Source organism: Oryzias melastigma, linkage group LG21 (genome assembly GCF_002922805.2).
Source record: "Oryzias melastigma strain HK-1 linkage group LG21, ASM292280v2, whole genome shotgun sequence".
NCBI lineage: Eukaryota > Metazoa > Chordata > Actinopteri > Beloniformes > Adrianichthyidae > Oryzias > Oryzias melastigma.
The window spans coordinates 15,058,969-15,070,926 of NC_050532.1; the positions used below are offsets into that span (position 1 = coordinate 15,058,969).

Below are 11,958 nucleotides of genomic sequence, written 5' to 3' on the forward strand. Positions count from 1 at the left end.
CGGACGGACTCTCCTCTCCAGTGCCCTGGCGTAGACTTTCCCAGGAAGGCTGAGGAGTGTGATTCCCTGGTAGTTGGAACACACCCTCCGGTCCCCCTTCTTGAAAAGGGGAACCACCACCCCAGTCTGCCAGTCCAGTGGTACAGTTCCTGTCTGTCACGCAGAGACGTGTCAGCCAAGACACTCCCACAACATCCAGAGACTTGAGGTACTCAGGGCGAACCTCATCCACCCCCGGAGCCTTGCCACCAAGGAGCTCTTTGACTACCTCCGTGACCTCAGCTTGGGTGATGGACAGTCCCACCCCGGTTTCCTCAGCCTCTGCTTCCTCAACGGAAGGCGGGTCAGCAGGGTTGAGGAGATCCTCAAAGTATGCCTTCCACCGCCCGACAATGTCCCCAGTTGAGGTCAGCAAATCCCCACCTGCACTGAAAACGGTGCCTGCAGAAAACTGCTTTCCCCTCCTGAGGCGCCGGACGGGTTGCCAGAATCTCTTTGAGGAAAACCGATAGTCCTTCTCCATGGCCTCACCAAACTCCTCACAGGACCGAGTTTTTGCCTCCAAAGCAGCCCGGGCTGCAGCTCGCTTAGACTGCCGATACCCGTCAGCTGTCTCTGGAGTTCCACAAGCCAACCAGGCCTGATAGGACTCCTTCTTCAGCTTGACGGCATCCCTTACTTCCGGTGTCCACCACCAGGTTCAGGGGTTACCGCCACGACAGGCACCAGAGACCTTGCGACCGCAGCTCCGGAAAGCAGCAGAGACAATAGAGGTGGAGAACATGGTCAACTCGGACTCAATGTCACCAACCTCCCTGGGTACCTGCTTGAAGTTTTTCCGGATGTGGAAGTTAAAGACCTCCCTGACGGTGTCAAGGACCGAGGTAGGACACAGACGCAGAGGCAGGATGATCCTTTAGAAATAAGTTTAATTACTTTCTTGAAAACTAGTCTATGAAGAGTAGAAGTTCAAAAGCAAGGCTGGAAAGCTCGTAGCACTCGAGAAAGCGCGCAGAACCATCTGGCGACGAGTGCAGGAAAACAGGCAGCTTATAAACACAACAACGTAATCAAACACAGGTGTTTACATTTAGAGGGCAGGTGGGAGGAGAAGGAAATCAACACGTGACAGGGCAAAAACAAAAGGTGAACAGAAACAGTCATATCCTGTCCCAAAACCCACAGTACCCCCCCCCCCCAAGGGACGCCTCTGGGCGTACCGCCAGGCTTGTCCGGGTGCCGGTGATGAAACCCACGTATGAGGGCAGGATCCAAGATCCTGGAGGCCGGGACCCAGGACCTCTCCTCTGGACCGTAACCCTCCCAATCTACGAGGTATTGAAGACCCCGACCCCGCCGTCTGGAGTCCAGCAGACGCCGCACAGTGTAGGCCAGTTGACCGTCTATGATGCGGGGAGGGGGAGGCGGAGCAGAAGTCGGCTGTAGAGGGCTGACGACATGGGGCTTTATCTGAGAAACATGGAAAACGGGGTGGATGCGTAGTGAGCTGGGGAGATGGAGCTTGACTGCGACTGGGTTGATGACTCTTACCACTTTGAATGGGCCGATGAATCTCGGCGACAGCTTCTTAGACTCCGTGCGGAGGTTGATGTTGGCAGTCGACAGCATGACAGATTGACCTGGGGTATAAACAGGAGCAGGGGTCCGGTGACGATCCGCCAGCCTCTTAGTCGTGGCAGACGAGCGGAGCAGGGCAGCCCGGGCCTCCCTCCAGATGCGTCTGCAGCGGCGATAGTGGTACTGGACTGATGGAACCGCTACCTCCTTCTCCTGCTCCGGGAACAGTGGTGGTTGATAGCCCAGAGAGCACTCGAATGGGGACATACCCGAAGCTGAAGAGGTCAGGGAGTTGTGGGCATACTCAACCCAGGGTAGCAGGGAACTCCAGGAGGACTGGCTGCGGGAGTAAACACACCGGAGTGCAGTCTCCAGGTCCTGGTTAGTCCGTTCCGCCTGGCCATTAGATTGGGGGTGAAAGCCTGAGGAGAGGCTGGCCGTTGCCCCAAAGGCTGCACAGAAGGCCTTCCACACCCGAGAGACAAACTGGGGACCTCGGTCAGAGACGATGTCCACAGGAACTCCATGCAGCCTGAACACGTGAGTAAGGACCAACCTGGCGGTCTCTGCGGCAGAGGGCAGCTTGGTTAGTGCCACAAAATGGGCCGCTTTGGAGAAGCGGTCCACAATGGTCAGGATCACGGTTCTACCAGAGGAAGGGGGCAACCCAGTAACAAAATCTAAAGAAATATGTGACCAGGCCGGGTAGGGATTGCCAGGGGATACAGTTGTCCATCAGGTGGTTTGCGACTGACCTTGTTTTGTGAGCAGATGACGCAACCAGAAACAAAGTCCTGAGTGTCTCGAGACAGTCCGGGCCACCAGAACCAGCGACGCAAGAAAGACGCTGTCCTCCGCACCCCCGGGTGGCAGGTGAGGCGGGAAGAGTGCGCCCACTGGAGAACCTGGCTCCGTAGGCCACTAGGAACAAACAACCGATTAGGGGGACCTCCTTCCGGAACCGGCTCCCGAGACTGAGCAGCTCTGACGTCCCTCTCAAGCTGCCAGGAAAGAGCCCCCAGGATACAGGACGGGGGGATGATCGTCTTGGGTTCCCGATCCCCCTCCAAAAACTCCATTTGCCGGGACAGGGCATCCGGTTTGGCGTTCTTGGAGCCAGGGCGGTATGAAACAATAAAATTAAAACGACAGAAAAACAACGACCACCGTGCCTGTCTTGGATTCAACCGTTTGGCAGTCCGGAGGTAGGACAGGTTTTTGTGATCTGTCCAAACCACAAACGGCTGAGTTGATCCCTCCAACCAGTGTCTCCATTCCTCCAAAGCCAGTTTGATGGCTAGCAACTCCTTGTCACCCACATCATAATTTCGCTCGGCCGGGGTAAGCCGGCGAGAAAAGAAGGCACAGGGGCGCAATCTGCTGTCACCCCATCCCCGCTGAGACAATACAACCCCAACCCCAGTGTCAGACGCATCAACTTCTACAATAAACTGGCTGGAGGGATCAGGCTGAGCCAAAACAGTCGCGGAAGTGAAGAGCTGCTTTAAGCGCTTGAAAGCTGAGTCAGCCGCCTCGGTCCAGAGGAACGGAGAAGAGGTGGAGGTCAGACCTGTAAGGGGCGCGGCCACAGAGCTGTAGTTGCGAATGAAGCGCCTGAGAAAGTTGGCAAACCCCAAGAACCGCTGGAGCTGCTTACGGTTGGTGGGAACGGGCCAATCAGCCACCGCGCTCACCTTAGAGGGATCTGGCCCCACCTCCCCGCCTGCAATCACAAAGCCCAGAAAAGAAACAGAAGTAGAATGAAACTGGCACTTATCCACTTTAACAAACAGTTTGTTCTCAAGCAATCGTTGGAGAACCAGACGAACATGTGCTCGTCGGGCTCTCTGGAAAAAATCAAAATGTCGTCTAAATAGACAAAAACAAAGTGGTGTAAAAAGTCCCTCAAAACATCATTAATCAACCCCTGGAAAACAGCAGGGGCATTGCAAAGGCCAAACGGCATTACTAAATATTCAAAATGTCCGAGTGGCGTACTGAAGGCAGTCTTCCATTCGTCACCAGCCCGGATACGGACGAGGTGGTAAGCGATAAGCAGGTCTAGCTTGGTGAATACTCTGGCCTGCTGTAAAGCCTCAAAGGCAGAGTCCATAAGGGGGAGTGGGTATCTGTTCTTAACCGTGATGTCATTAAGTCCTCAGTAGTCTATGCACGGTCTCAGGGAACCATCCTTCTTACCTACAAAGAAGAACCCCACACCCACAGGCAAAGAGGAGGGTCTGATGATGCCTGAGCTCTGGGACTCAGAGATGTACTGTTCCATAGCCTCTCTCTCCGGTCGTGACAGGCTATACAACCGACTCTTGGGGAGGGTGGCACCAGGTTGCAGGTCTATGGCGCAATCATAAGGCCTGTGAGGCGGCAGGGAGAGGGCTCGGGACTTTGAGAACACCTCCGCCAAGTCATGGTACTTGAGCGGGACGCTAGAGAGGTCAGGTGAGGACGGCAGCCCCAGGAGACCGAGCTGAGCGCAAGCAGGTAGCATGGCAGTACTCACTCCAGCCAGTAACACGGTTGGAGCACCAATCAATAATAGGGTTGTGAGTCTTCAACCAAGGAAAACCCAAAACCAGGGGATTGTGGAGGGAAGAAAACAGCAAGAACCGGGTGTATCCATGGTGATTACCAGAAACAATTAACTGAACCGGCTCTGTGATTTTGGTCGTAGTGGCAACAGTACGACCATTTAGGGAGACAACTCGAAGGGGTTGTGGCAATGACTCAGTTTTGAAGCCTGCCTGCTTGGCTAGCTCAGTGTCGATGAGGTTCTGTTCTGCTCCAGAATCTACAAGAGCCCGCACAGGTATCTCCCCCCCCCCATTGACAAAATCTGCACCCCTAAGGTACAGGAAGCAGACTCAGAATTAGTTGGTGCCAGGCCACCGCTCGTCAGGGAGCCCACCCTTACCGACGAGCGGAGGCATTTGGGCAGTCCTTGCAGAAATTACCCCGTCGACCACAGTAAAGGCACTCACCTGCCGTCATCCGACGCCTCCGCTCTGAAGGGGACAGACGACCACGGCCCAGCTGCATTGGCTCCTCCACTGCTGACTGGGATGGCTGGAAGACTGCCGGAACAGAAGCAGGAACAAGTGAGTGGTGGCCCCTTAGGTCACTGGGGTCCTCCTTGAGAGGTGAGACCCCGCCCCGGCGGCCCTGCTTGCGGTCCTGCAGCCGGTTGTCAATACGGATGGTCAGGGCGATGAGGGCCTCCAAGGACGGAGGAAGGTCCAAGGGAGCTAGGTGGTCCTTCAGTTCCTCTGAAAGACCCTTCAGGTAGGCATCCTGGAGCGCCTCCGGGTTCCAGCTCCTCTCTGAAGCGAGGGTCCGGAACTCGATGGCATAATCCGCCACCCGCCGATTACGCTGTGCCGTATAAGGGTCCGGGCAGCCTCTCTGCCGGGCTTGGTGTGCTGGAAAACCTGGGTAAAGGCCTCGAGAAAAGCTGAAAGGGAAGCACAGGTGGGGGATCCCCTCTGCCACTTCGCGGTGGCCCACGCCCCGGCTCTGCCAGTGAGATGAGAGATGATGAAAGCCACCTTGGAACGATCCGACGGGTAGTTGGTAGCCTGCAGTTCGAAATGCCGCTCACACTGTGTGATGAACGCCCGACGGTCTCCAGAGTCCCCAGAAAACCGCTCCGGTCTGGCCAACGACACGGCGGGGGCTGATGACGTCGGCTGCGGAGCGCCCAGCGTCGAAGCAGAGGAAGGCGGGACAGGCGGGGAGGACGGTGTAGCATGCTGGAGTTGTTCCGTCAGCTGATCGATCCGACCCCCAAAAGCAGCAAACTGGTGCTCATGACGATTGGAGATCTCCAAAAGGCTCCGATGAAGAGCTTGCATCTGCTCCTCCTGTTGTCGGATTATCTGCTCTTGGCTGGTGAGGATCGAGCGGACCGTGTCTGCATCTGCTGTGTCCATGTCTGGCCAGATGGTAATGTCAAGGACCGAGGTAGGACACAGACGCAGAGGCAGGATGATCCTTTAGAAATAAGTTTAATTACTTTCTTGAAAACTAGTCTATGAAGAGTAGAAGTTCAAAAACAAGGCTGGAAAGCTCATAGCACTCGAGAAAGCGCGCAGAACCATCTGGCGACGAGTGCAGGAAAACAGGCAGCTTATAAACACAACAACGTAATCAAACACAGGTGTTTACATTAAGAGGGCAGGTGGAAGGAGAAGGAAATCAACACGTGACAGGGCAAAAACAAAAGGTGAACAGAAACAGTCATATCCGGTCCCAAAACCCCACAGACGGAGGGCTCAGCCAGACGTTCCCAGCAGACCCTTACAGTACGTTTAGGTCTGTCGAGTCTTTCCAGCATCCCCCCCCCCACCCCAGCGAATCCAACTCACCACCAGGTAGTGATCAGTGGACAGCTCTGCCCCTCTCTTTACCCGAGTGTCCAGAACACACGGCCGGAGATCGCCTGAAACGACTACAAAGTCAATCATCGATCTCCTGCCTACGGTGTCCTGATGCCAAGTGTATTGATGGACACCTTTGTGTTTGAACATGGTATTCGTTATGGACAAACTGAGCGGCTGGGTGGCTCAGTGGGGTAGGTGAAGGGCTGACACGCAGGAGCCCTGGGTTCGATTCCCAGGGTTGTCCACTGATCCCAACCCAGATTAGGTCCCTATGCAAGACCCTTGACGCTGCTGCCTAACTGGGTCCCTGCCCCCCTCAAGTACAGGGTTGTGTCAGGAAGGGCATCCGGCGTAAAAAAAAAAAAACTCTGCCAAATCACTGATGTGAAACAGTGGGTGCTGTTACGCTGTGGCGACCCCGAAAGTGATTAGCCGAAAGTGAACTACTACATTCGTTATGGACAAACTATGGCGTGCACAGTAGTCCAACAACAAAACACAGCTCAGGTTCAGGTCAGGGAGGCCTTTCCTAAAAATCACGCCCCTCCAGGTGCCACTGTCATTGCCCACGTGGGCATTGAAGACCCCAGGAGCATGACGGAGTCCCCCGTTGGGGCACTTTCCAGTCCCCCTTCAAGAGACACCAAGAAGGCCGGGTACTCGGAACTGCTGTTTGGCCCGTAAGCCGAAACTACAGTCAGAGACCTGTCCCCTGCCCGAAGGCGAAGGGACACGACCCTCTCGTCCACCGGTGCGAACTCCAACACTTGGCGGCTGAGCTGGGGGCTCACAAGTAAGCCCACCCCAGCCCGTCGCCTCTCACCATGGGCAACCCCAGAGTGGTAGAGAGTCCAGCCTCTCTTGAGGGACTGAGTATCAGAGCTCAGGCTGTGCGTGGAAGTGAGCCCAACTATATCTAGTCTGTATCTCTCAACCTCTCGCACCAGCTCAGGCTCCTTCCCTCCCAGAGAGGTGACATTTCATGTCCCAAGAACCAAACTCCATGCCCGGGGTCTGGGCTGCCGAGGCACTCGCCTTCGACCGCCGCCCAAACCACAATGCACCGGCCCCTTCAGAGCTCCCCTGCAGGTGGTGGGCCCACTGGGGAGGACAAGTTCAAGTTCAAAGTTCAAACAACTTTATTTATCCCCGAGGGGCAATTCTGTTTTTTTGATGCAGAGAGTGCCTTCAATCAACATACAAGTTACACATGACACACGAGCATAGAGAGAAATAAAAATAATAATAACAAGGGGAGAAAAACTGTACAATCCTATGATTTCTTAATACAGAAGAGGTCTGACGTTGGATAAAAAGACATTATATACAAGAAGATAGTATAAAAATATTGCACATAAGTAGAATTGTATAAATATAGAGGATATAAAGTGACGTAGTGTGTTTGTGATAATTTAGTTTAATTGCACTGATTAGCTAGATTGTAAGTCAGCGCTAAGTAGCTGGACTGCTCTTGGTATGAAGGTGCTCTTCCTCCTCTGTGTTTTACATCCAGGAATCCGAAGCCTGCGATGTGAGGGGAGCCATTCCAACTCTTGATGCATGACATGGGAGGGGTCTTGAAGGATTTTGTTGGCTTTCTTTGTTGTCTGTTGATCACACAGGGTGACAAGAGGTCTGATTGGCTGCTCAATGATTTTTGAGCAGACTTTAACAACAGGCTGTTGGTCCTGATGATATATACACCTGTGGAGGTATGGAAGTGTCTAGGAGAGATGGCAGTGGAGTTTTTGACCGGGTTGTTCAACAGGATCTTAGGTGGTGAGAAGATGCCTGAGGAATGGAGGAGAAGTGTGATGGTGCCCATTTTTAAGAATAAGGGAGATGTGCAGAGTTGTGGTAACTACAGAGGAATAAAGCTGATGAGCCATACAATGAAGGTGTGGGAAAGAGTAGTGGAAGCCAGACTAAGAGCAGAAGTGAACATTTGTGAGCAGCAGTATGGTTTCATGCCAAGAAAGAGCACTACAGATGCAACATTTGCTTTGAGGATGTTGATAGAGAAGTACAGAGAAGGTCAGAGAGAGCTCCACTGTGTCTTTGTAGATCTGGAGAAAGCTTATGACAGAGTGCCCAGAGAGGAACTATGGTATTGTATGAGGAAGTCTGGAGTGACAGAGAAGTATGTCCGAGCAGTGCAGGACATGTATGAGGGCTGTAAGACAGTGGTGAGGTGTGCTGTAGGGGTGACAGAGGAGTTCAAGGTGGAGGTGGGATTACATCAGGGATCAGCTCTGAGCCCCTTCCTGTTTGCAATGGTGATGGACAGACTGACGGATGAGGTTAGACAGGAATCACCATGGACTATGATGTTTGCAGATGATATTGTGATTTGTAGTGAGAGCAGGGAACAGGTGGAGGTGGAGTTAGAGAGGTGGAGGTTTGCCCTGGAAAGGAGAGGAATGAAGGTTAGCCGCAGTAAGACAGAGTACATGTGTGTGAATGAGAGGAACCAGAGTGGAAGAGTGAGGTTACAGGGAGAAGAGATAAAGAAGGTGGAGGAGTTTAAGTATTTAGGGTCAACAGTACAGAGTAATGGAGAGTGTGGAAAAGAAGTGAAGAGGAGAGTGCAAGCAGGTTGGAATGGGTGGAGAAAAGTGTCAGGTGTGATGTGTGACAGAAGAGTTTCAGCACAAATGAAAGGAAAGGTGTACAAGACTGTGGTGAGACCAGCCATGTTGTTTGGACTAGAAACAGTGGGACTGAAGAAAAGACAGGAAGCAGAGCTGGAGGTAGCAGAGATGAAGATGCTGAGGTTCTCTTTGGGAGTGACCAGGATGGATAGGATCAGGAATGAATACATCAGAGGGACAGCACATGTTAGAGGTTTTGGAGATAAAGTCAGAGAGGCCAGACTGAGATGGTTTGGACATGTTCAGAGGAGAGACAGTGAATATATTGGTAGAAGGATGCTGAGTCTAGAGCTGCCAGGAAAGAGGTCTAGAGGAAGACCAAAGAGGAGGTTTAGTGAATGAAGACATGAAGGTGGCTGGTGTTAGAGTGGAGGATGCTGAAGACAGGCTTAGATGGAGGAAACTGATTCGCTGTGGCGACCCCTGAAGGGAAAAGCCCAAAGGAAAAGAAGAAGAGGAAGGCCGTGGACCTCGCCTCTGGCTCATCTTGGCTGTGGACCTCGCTCCTACCTGTTCCCCAGTACTATATGGCTGAACTCTATTCAAATACATAGGGTTAGATAAGTGAATCTTTAACAGTTCAGGTAAATCTCCTGTCCGTCCTGAGATAGGATCTCTCCCCCATGTAGACATTCCTGGGGTTTGTGTTTTTTTTTTCTGAATCAAGTTTTTTTTTTTTTTTTGAGGTTTTCATAACTTTTAAGGATGGTCTAAGGATGGGGATAACAGTTTAATTTAGTCCGTTTAGTTTTTAGCTATTGTTTATATTTTATGACAGATCTTCTGCTTCTGTAAAATTACCGGCATGAAGCCCAATGAGGCAAGTGTTTTATGATATTGGGCTATATAAATAAAATAAAATTGAATTAAACTGATAAACTGATCAGAAAATGCAGCAGAGAAAGAAAATGTGATTCAAAAGGGCAATTGTCATTTTACTGCTGAGAAATAAAAAGCATTTAGGAATTACTTGAGTTGATTTTCCTCTTAGAAAATGCAGCTCTTAAATCACAAAATGAATCACTCAATGACAATGCCATTCCTCTTTAAAAATTAAGAAAAGAAAAGAAAAGAAAACACTTTACAATCTAATTTAGTTGTAGATTGATTTTGGAGGCCCTGAGACAGACTGGCGACCTGTCCAGGGTAAACCCCGCCTTCGCCCATCAGTAGCCGGGTTAGGCTCCGGCACCCCCGCAACCCCGAAAGGGAAAAAGCGACAAAGAAAATGAATGAATGAATTGATTTTGGAATGAGACCATTTATTAACGATCATAAAAAATAATATTGCTGTTTCAAAGTTCTCCACACAAAAACTGCAGCAGAACCTAGCCTTCAGAGTTATCATGAGTAACAATTATCATGAAAAAGAAATAAAACATCAAAACCAAGAAGTTTTGGAGTGAAGTTTAGTTTGTACTTTAGACTCAATAGAACCTGCCTCCAGTGGTTTTCGGAGGAACTACAACACCTATTATTTCCTGGGTTCAAGCTTCTAACCCTCGTGCTCTCTTATGGTGTCCAGGTGACCCCACCCTTACATTGAAGTGCGATCCCTCCCATGACAAATGTGGAAAGGATTTTATGTCTGTCATGGACTCCAATGAAAATCAAAATCCTTGAAAGAAAAAAGTTCAGTGCACTGTCTTGTGGGGTCCAGATGACCCCCTCCCAAAGTTAACGTGTCTAGGATCGCAGATCAATTTTGAGATTTCAGAAAAGAGGTGATTGGTTCCAACCTCTATTTATTTTGGTGATATTAAATGTTTCTAGATGATGATTCAGGTTTTGTTGGTGTTTTCTGAGAATGTTTGATATTTCATTGTATGCCTTTAAACAAAGACCATCTTGCTCTAAAACTCCTGACGCTCACTCTGCATCTGGATCCTTCTGCAAGCGCAGAGAGGCCGGAGCTGGCAGGAGCTTGCCAGGTGGGGGCACCTGATGGAGCTGGCATATGTAACAGTGGGCGCTGGACCCAGCCAGGGCTGTGGGGGGGGGTCATTGGACTTGTCCTGGTGCTGGGCCATTATGCCGTAATCCTCTGTGGCTTTTCTGGAAAAACTGAATAGCAGCAGAATTACTGACTCAATTTTTGGACCTCATTTTCATGACAAAGCGATTGTTGGCCTTTCGCCCCACTGCTGCTGTTTCTGAGCGCAGGATGCAGCCTGTGTGTGGAGGGGGGGGGGTTATAAAAGGCTGCCACTGTAAGGCCACAGCAGCATCAACACCTGAGTGGATCCACCATCACGGCTGCTCCCACATCCACCATGGGCAGGGTGAGCTGCTGGAGGACTCTGCTGACCTTCTGCTGTCTGCGGCATCACTTCTGATAACTGCTCTTTTTGAATATTACCCCCCCCCCCAGATCATCTTCTATGAGGATAAGAACTTCCAGGGCCGCCGCTATGAGTGCGACAGCGACTGCTCGGATTTCCATGCCTACCTGAGCCGCTGCAACTCCATCCGTGTGGAGAGTGGGGCCTGGGTGGTGTACGAGAGGCCCAACTACATGGGCTACCAATACGTGCTGACCCGGGGGGAGTACCCAGAGTACCAGCGCTGGATGGGGCTCAATGACCGCCTCAGCTCCTGCAAGATAATCCATTTTGTAAGTCAACCTTATACCCACCTGATCAGCTCCTGGGGGGGCAGGAGGTGGTAACCGATTCTTCAGGTGGAGCCAGCATTGTGATGCATTGATCTCCCCCTTTTCCCTCCCCCTCTTTCAAATCTAACCACCAACCGACACCCCTATACCTGCAGACCAACGGGAGCCAGTACAAGATGCAGCTGTACGAGAAGGCAGACTTTGGGGGCCAGGCGGTGGAGGCCACAGAGGACTGCCCCTCCATCCTGGAGAAGTTCCGTCTGAGGGAGGTCAACTCCTGCAAGGTCTTCGATGGCTGCTGGGTGCTCTATGAACACCCCAACTACCGGGGACGCCAGTACTTCCTGGAGAAGGGGGAGTACCGTAAACCCAGTGAGTGGGGGGCTATCAGTGTGGCGGTGCAATCCTTCAGACGCTTCACTGAATGACTGGAACCGCACCTTCACAGCCTCTCAAACTGAAACCCACAAATAAAAATGCTGAACAGAAAAAAACAGTTTGAGTTTTTTCAACAGCTTTCTCGTCACATGCACATCTACAATGTGTGCACACTGATGCCATATGAAGATCACGAGAACATGAACATCACATGGTTTTCCTTTGAGTTTGTGACTTTATAGGCCTGACGCGTCGCCGGTGAGGCTTAAACACAAAATCTTTTATACCCTGGAACTTTTCAACCGTTAACGGAATAATTCCAGTAGATTGTGAAGGAGAAAAG

At 51.4% G+C, this 11,958-nt stretch overlaps 1 protein-coding gene across 1 annotated transcript; it reads left to right on the plus strand.

Moving 5' to 3' along the window:
* Nucleotides 1–9,008: 9,008 nt before the first annotated feature.
* Nucleotides 9,009–11,725, plus strand: crygs2 (crystallin, gamma S2). The gene is made up of 3 exons (XM_024260462.2): nucleotides 9,009–10,905; nucleotides 10,995–11,237; nucleotides 11,393–11,725. The coding sequence occupies exons 1-3, from the start codon at nucleotides 10,897–10,899 to the stop codon at nucleotides 11,663–11,665; spliced, it is 525 nt and encodes a 174-aa protein (XP_024116230.1). The 5' UTR covers nucleotides 9,009–10,896; the 3' UTR covers nucleotides 11,666–11,725.
* Nucleotides 11,726–11,958: the final 233 nt, after the last annotated feature.